General features: G+C 57.1%; 3 protein-coding genes across 3 annotated transcripts; 1 reads left to right on the top strand and 2 right to left on the bottom strand.

The window, feature by feature from the left end:
* Position 1: 1 nt before the first annotated feature.
* LOC106899870 (scale keratin-like) lies at positions 2-367 on the bottom strand. The gene has a single exon (XM_014961806.1). It carries the CDS (start codon positions 365-367, stop codon positions 2-4), a length of 366 nt encoding a protein of 121 aa, XP_014817292.1.
* A 1,821-nt stretch (positions 368-2,188) lies between these two features.
* Positions 2,189-2,563, top strand: LOC106899871 (scale keratin-like). The gene has a single exon (XM_014961807.1). The coding sequence runs from the start codon at positions 2,198-2,200 to the stop codon at positions 2,561-2,563; it is 366 nt and encodes a 121-aa protein (XP_014817293.1). The 5' UTR covers positions 2,189-2,197.
* A 2,480-nt stretch (positions 2,564-5,043) lies between these two features.
* On the bottom strand, positions 5,044-5,409 carry LOC106899869 (scale keratin-like). Its single transcript, XM_014961805.1, has one exon. It carries the CDS (start codon positions 5,407-5,409, stop codon positions 5,044-5,046), a length of 366 nt encoding a protein of 121 aa, XP_014817291.1.
* Between the last annotated feature and the right edge of the window lie 1,481 nt (positions 5,410-6,890).

Below are 6,890 nucleotides of genomic sequence, written 5' to 3'. Positions count from 1 at the left end.
TCTAGCAGGGCCCACAGGTGTTCCAGAGCTTCTTGCTGTAGCGGGGCAAGACACAAGGGCTGCAGGCAGGAGCAGCGTAGGCTCTGCCAAAGGTGCAGAGGCCCCCCGAGACCTGGGTGGCACCGGCACCATAGAGACCCCCCAGACCCAGGTTGCCCTCAAAGGCGGGTGCTCCAGAGGAGCCCACCACGGCTTGCTGGGGGAAGGAGCTGAGGATGGGGCCGGGGAAGGTGACCATGACAGGGGGCGGCTGGATGAAGGCCGTGGAGTCGGGGCACTGGCGGGTGCACAGGTCGTTGCAGCTCTCAGCGATGGGCTGAGGGACGGCCACGCTGGTCTTTGGTGGGCACAGGTCGTAGCAAGACATCTTTGTGCAGGATCTGATGGTGTTCTGCAAGAAGGTAGAGATGGTAAGAGAGCTGCAGAGGTGAGTGCCCGAGGTAGAGGAGCAGGTCTGGAGAAAGGGACGAGGAGATGAGACAGTCTCCAACTTACCCTGTTCCTGAAGGAGAAGGCAGGCAGAGCAGTGGTTGGGAGAGCCTGGCAGAGGGAGAGCTTTTATACTGTCCCAGCCCTTGCTCAGCACCACCTGGGCCAATCTGCAGAGGCGACACTCCCTCCTGCTGAGGAAGATGGTGCTGACCTTCTACTGCCCCTCCCTGAGTCAGCATCTTTTCCTTAATCCAGCACATCCCTGTTCCCACCCTTTCCTCTTCTTTCTGCTTTGTGGGTTAAATGAAAGCCGGCATCTCCCTGCTGGGGCTGTGCACAATAGGACAGGGCCCTAATTCTGTGGCTCCTCGCTGACTGCCTTGTTCTCTGGCCTGCAAACACATCTCTACTCTGTGCCTGTAGTCAGGTTCTGCTGGCAGGAAAGTTGCAAGAGAACGTGGGGTCAGCCCAGCTTGAGGCTGCTGCAGTGGTGCCACCAGACAAAGCTCTCATGTCCGTGGGAGTGCAGGGAGAGCCTCATCCCTGCACCATCACCCAGCGCGTTCCAGGGAGACTTGTGAGAGGTTGGAGATGGTGGGTATGGGCTGGCACGAGCTGGTGCCTGGGGAGTCCAGGGTGGGGTATGTGCTTCTTGCGCTTTGCACCTTGGGGAAGAGCAGAAGGGGTCTTTCACCCCTTGAACTGCCAATATTGATGGCCAATGCCTGCAGGCGCATAAAGGCAGAGTTTGTTGCACAGCTGAGTGATGCATCGTGCTGAGTAGGCAGTGCCCAAGAGGAGTGCCTTTGATTTGGCATTTCCTAAGCTCGTTCATCATCAGATAATAGCCACAATGCATACGTCATGCTGGCGCTGGAATGTTAGAGGTCTTTGCAAGACGGGCTTCTTGGCCAGCACCACTACCCTGGACTTCCGTATGGCTCTGCAAGGAAAGCCTGGGTCTGCCCCAGGAACATCCCTTGGTGAAGAGCTATGGCACGCAGGATGCTTCCAGTCACCCTTTGTCACCCTGTGCACCCGCTTACACAACCGCATAATGAGCAGAGAGAGGGGCTCATTTGGCCCATGAGGTGGCAGCTGGCAAGTGTCCGAGCAGGGTAATTGGAGGGGCTGATAGAACGGGTTGGGGCTGGTGAGGAAACAGCATCAGCAAAAGAGCCCCGTGTCACCCAGGGAGGAGGCAGGGGCTTGGCTGGCGTGGGCCACGTGCCCCCAGTGCGTCCAGCTCCTCCCCACGCTCCCTGGACCAGCATAAAAGCAGTGGCCTCACTGAGCACTGGCATCCACTGCTCCTGCCTCGCTCTGCTCAGGAAACAGGTAGGTGGGTGCCTGTGGGTCTGTGTCTCCTGTGGCAGGGGCTGGCGTGGGGCCTCCCTGGCCAGGAGAGCTCTGACAGCAGCGGCCGTGCTGGCAGCAACCTTGCATGGCCGGGGTGGGATGAGAGGAATTGGTAGAAGTGGCTGTGGCACAGAGAGCCAGGCCCTGCCCAGGCTCTTGGGGAGCACTTGTGTGGCCTCTGTGCGTGCAGAGAGGGAAAGGGGATGCGTGTGGAGAGCAGGGCATGGAGTCGGGCTGGCTGGGCAAAGGGGAAGCAGTGGGCAGTGAGGACAAGATGGTGTCTCTGGCCCCTCCATCTCCAGGGCACCTCTTGGAAAAGGGCGATGATTGGTTGGGATATCTATTCCTGCTCAAAACATGTTCTTTCTGCCCATGTCTTTCAGGCTCAGCTCTCTCACACACAAAGATGTCTTGCTACGACCTGTGCCCACCAAAGACCAGCGTGGCCGTCCCTCAGCCCATCGCTGAGAGCTGCAACGACCTGTGCACCCGCCAGTGCCCCGACTCCACGGCCTTCATCCAGCCGCCTCCTGTCGTGGTCACCTTCCCCGGCCCCATCCTCAGCTCCTTCCCCCAGCAAGCCGTGGTGGGCTCCTCTGGAGCACCTGCCTTTGGGGGCAACCTGGGTCTGGGGGGCCTCTATGGTGCCGGTGCCACCCAGGTCTCGGGGGGCCTCTGCACCTTTGGCAGAGCCTACGCTGCTCCTGCCTGCAGCCCTTGTGTCTTGCCCCGCTACAGCAAGAAGCTCTGGGACACCTGTGGGCCCTGCTAGACCAACACAACACACACCAGAGGCCCATGGGACAGCTCAGCCTCATGTTTTCTCTTCTTAATCCCCTTCTCCTGCTCTCTTCATGCCACCGGTTTGCTTTGCTCCAACCCGTGCCCAGATGCTGAACTCCACCATCATCCCACAGGGCACTTTCTTGTCTCTGCAAGGACCAGTGCCTGGCAGAAACCTGAAGGAACACTTCTCCTGAAGCCTGGGGGGAAAACCTGCCTGCCTCGGCCTTATGTATCTTTTTCTAGTCAATAAAACAAGGTTGCATCCAACCCTTGCCTCTGCCTTTTCTCTCCCATGGCCCAGTGGGGCTGCACGGCTGCCTCTCGAAGCCTGTGGTCCCCACCAGCCATGCCAGGGCACTCTCTCAGCCCCAATTGAGGCAGGCATCACTGCACAAGGGGACAGCCTTCAGCCCTGTCAGCTTTGACCACACATGCTCCTGCACCTGAGCTCCAAGGGTCCTGCCTGAACACAGGCAGCTCAACTTCTTCAGGACATGCAGCCCTGTTTCCAGGCCTCCAGCCTCCCTGTACCTGAGCATGGCTGCCCCCGGGGCTGGAAGCCAGCCAGGAGCAATTCCTACTACAGCTCCAGCCCTCTTCTTTCTGAATGGCTCTGGGCAGTCCCCAGGAGAAACAAAGCCTTCCCCCTCTTCTTCCTTACCCCTTTCTCTTTCTTATCCTTCTTCCTCTTTTCACTCCTTCCTCTCCCTGTTGTTCCTTACCTTACCCTTCTCCTTTCCTTTTCCCTGGACTCCCAAGGCTCCTTCCCTCTTCCCTTTAATCTTTGCCTTCTTCCCTTTTGTCATCCCTTCTTTTTCTATTCCTTCTTCTCCTTCCTTTGTCTCCCTCACCCTGCCCCTTAACTCAACTCTTCCATGTGCTCCTGTAAACTTAGTGCTTCCAGCTCTCCATTCTGTTCCCTCCTCCAGCAGAGACCAACACACCTGATGCTCCTCAGCTGGATGCAGAAGACTCAAAATCACGTCAATCCCAGGCTGATGCTTGTTGTGGCAGCTGCCTTTGCAGGGCATCTTGTCACACTGCTGACTCAAGCAGGGTCACCCAGCACCAGCTGCCCGGCACCACTCCCGTGTGACTTGTATATATCTTCAAGGACTGAGACCCCAGAACCTCCAGGGACACCTGTGCAAGTGCTTGATCAGCCTCACAGGGAAAAAGAGTGGTTTTGAGTGCTGAGATGGAGCCTCTTGTGTTTCAGCTGGTGCCCATTGCCTCTTGTCCTGGCCCTGGACACCTCTGGAAAGAGCTTGGCTCCATTTTCTTAACACCTTACCTTCCTTCAGTCATGTGTGCACCTTGATGAGAGCCTCCTCAGCTACAAGAGGAGCAGTTCCAGCTCTCTCAGGCTCTCCCCACAGAAGGCAGGCTCTCTGTGCCTTCATCACCTGCATGTGCATTTGCTGGACTCTCTCCAGTAACCCCACATCTCTCCTGTGCTGGGGAGACCAGAACTGGACACAGCACGGCAGCTGTGGTCTGGCCAGTGCTGAGACGAGGGCAAAGATCCCCTCCATCCACCATGCAGGCCAGCACACAGATGCCTGCCTTGCTCACAATCAACTTTGGCAGCTTGTGCTCACCTCAGTGTCCACCAGCACCCCTAGGGCCTTCCTGGACACACAGCTCTCCAGCAATCCATGGCCATTTCCCAAGCACTGGCTTGAACGCTGGCTCTGGTCCAGCCTGCTCTGCGTGGACACCCAGAGATGCTGCTGTGCTTCTGCAGAGCAGCACGACCTGGTGTCCCTGCTGGATTGAGAAGGTCAGGCAAGGAAGCACTGGCAGCCCCTTCCTTCTGACCTTTCCCCACCTTCTGCAAGCCTTACCAAAAGCCTCTCTCTCGCTCCCCTGCTGCCTCCATTGGCCATGTCCCAAAACTTCCCACTCTCAACCAGCCCATGAAACTCAGGACCAGCCTTTGCCCTCACAGATACACAGGTCCCTCCAACCTGGGTCTTCCCAGTTTGGATAAGGAAGGAGGGAGATGTGACTTGAATGCAGTAAAATTTTATTGTTCCCAGACAGGCAGGAGAGATTGTCAGAGACACTGTTACCAAGACCCAGAGATTATGGATGCAACATCAAAAGGGAGGCAGAGGGTTCTTCTCCAGAGCATGGATTCTTGCTCCACATACCCCTTTGGTGCAGAATTCCACATCCTGAGGACTCTGCCAATCAGCCCCACACAGCTGTTTGGGTACAGATCCTGCCCAGTGTGAGAACTGGTAGAAGAACAGAGGGAAGGGGATAAGGGCAGGGAAGGGGCAAAGGGTGTGCAGCACTGCCAGCTGCCATGGCCTTGACTGGGGTTGATCAGCACTGCTGAGTGTCCTGTGCCCACCAGCTCAGCACTGCATGGTGTTGGCTGGTAGTCTGGGGTCAACATCACCAGGGCTGGTGGTGTTGACGGTTGGTCTGGGGTCAGCAGCTGTGTGTGGTGTGGGTCTAGCAGGACCCACAGGTGTCCCAGAGCTTCTTGCTGGAGCGGGGCAAGACACAAGGGCTGCAGGCAGGAGCAGCGTAGGCTCTGCCAAAGGTGCAGAGGCCCCCCGAGACCTGGGTGGCACCAGCACCATAGAGGCCCCCCAGACCCAGGTTGCCCCCAAAGGCAGGTGCTCCAGAGGAGCCCACCACGGCTTGCTGGGGGAAGGAGCTGAGGATGGGGCCGGGGAAGGTGACCACGACGGGGGGTGGCTGGATGAAGGCCGTGGAGTCGGGGCACTGGCGGGTGCACAGGTCGTTGCAGCTCTCAGCGATGGGCTGAGGGACGGCCACGCTGGTCTTTGGTGGGCACAGGTCGTAGCAAGACATCTTTGTGCAGGATCGGATGGTGCTCTGCAAGAAGACAGAGATGGTAAAAGAGTAGCACTGGGGAACACATGAGGTAAGGGATCTGTGGCTTGAGAAAAGGGCAAGAAGAAGATGTTCTCGCAGACTTACCCTGTTCCTGAAGGAGAAGGCAGGCAGAGCAGTGGTTGGGAGAGCCTGGCAGAGGCAGAGCTTTTATACTGTCCCAGCCCTTGCTCAGCACCACCTGGGCCAATCTGCAGAGGCGACACTCCCTCCTGCTGAGGAAGATGGGGCTGTCCTTCTACTGCCCCTCCCTTAGTCAGCATCTTTTCCTTAAACCAGCACATCCCTGTTCCCACCCTTTCCTCTTCTTTCTGCTTTGTGGGTTACATGAAAGCCGGCATCTCCCTGAATAGGACAGGGCCCTAATTCTGCAGCTCCTCGCTGACTGCCTTGTTCTCTGGCCTGCAAACACATCTCTACTCTGTGCCTGTGGTCAGGTTCTGCTGGCAGGAAAGTTGCAAGAGAACGTGGGGTCAGCCCAGCTTGAGGCTGCTGCAGTGGTGCCACCAGACAAAGCTCTCATGTCCACGGGAGTGCAGGGGAAGCCTCATCCCCGCACCATCACCCAACGCGTTCCAGGGAGACTTGTGAGAGGTTGGAGATGGTGGGTATGGGCTGGCACGAGCTGGTGCCTGGGGAGTCCAGGTTAGGGTATGTGCTTTTTGTGCTTTGCACCTTGGGGAAGAGCAGAAGGGGTCTTTCACCCCTAGAACTGCCAATATTGATGGCCAATGCCTGCAGGCACATATAGGTTGGTTCCACTGCACAGCTGAGTGACGCATTGTGCTGAGTAGGCAGTGCCTGAGAGGAGTGCCTTTGATTTGGCATTTCCTAAGTTTGTGCATTGGCAGATAACAGCCACACAATGTACGTCATGCTGGCGTTGAAATGTGAGAGGCATTTACAAGGCCATCTTCTTGGTCAGCATCAATAACCTGGACTTCCCTGTATCTCTGCAAAAAAGGCCTGGGTCCACCCAAAGACCATGCTCTTGAAGGCAATTTGTATATATCTTCAAGGACTGAGACTCCACGACGTCCCAGAACAACCTGTGCCATTGCTTGGTCACCCTCACAGTGAAAACAGTGCTTTGGGATGTTGAGGTGGAGCCTCATGTACTTCAGCTGGTGCCCACTGCCTCTTGTCCTGGCACTGGACACCTCTGAAATGAGCCTGGCTCCATCTTCTAAACGCCTTCCTTTGAGTCACATGTGCACCTTGTTGAGACCCCATAGCCTTCTCAGCAACAAGAGCAATGGTCCCCGATCTTCAGGATCTCCCCAGAGACGATATGATCACTATCCCTTCATCATCTGCGTGGCCCTTTGCTGCACTCTCCCCAGTAGCCCCACATCTCTCCTGTGCTGTTGAGGCCAGCGCTGGACACAGGAACGCTGGAATAGTCTGGCCAGTGTTAAGGGAAGGGAAGAGGTCCCCTC

This window comes from Calidris pugnax, unplaced genomic scaffold (assembly GCF_001431845.1).
Source record: "Calidris pugnax isolate Ruff unplaced genomic scaffold, ASM143184v1 scaffold961, whole genome shotgun sequence".
Lineage (NCBI taxonomy): Eukaryota > Metazoa > Chordata > Aves > Charadriiformes > Scolopacidae > Calidris > Calidris pugnax.
This window is presented reverse-complemented; position numbering and strand designations above follow the sequence as displayed.

What these genes read in the sequence shown, in the direction of transcription:
- LOC106899870 (XM_014961806.1), bottom strand. Translation starts at nt 367, where the DNA reads ATGTCTTGCTACGACCTGTGCCCACCAAAGACCAGCGTGGCCGTCCCT.
- LOC106899871 (XM_014961807.1), top strand. Translation starts at nt 2,198, where the DNA reads ATGTCTTGCTACGACCTGTGCCCACCAAAGACCAGCGTGGCCGTCCCT.
- LOC106899869 (XM_014961805.1), bottom strand. Translation starts at nt 5,409, where the DNA reads ATGTCTTGCTACGACCTGTGCCCACCAAAGACCAGCGTGGCCGTCCCT.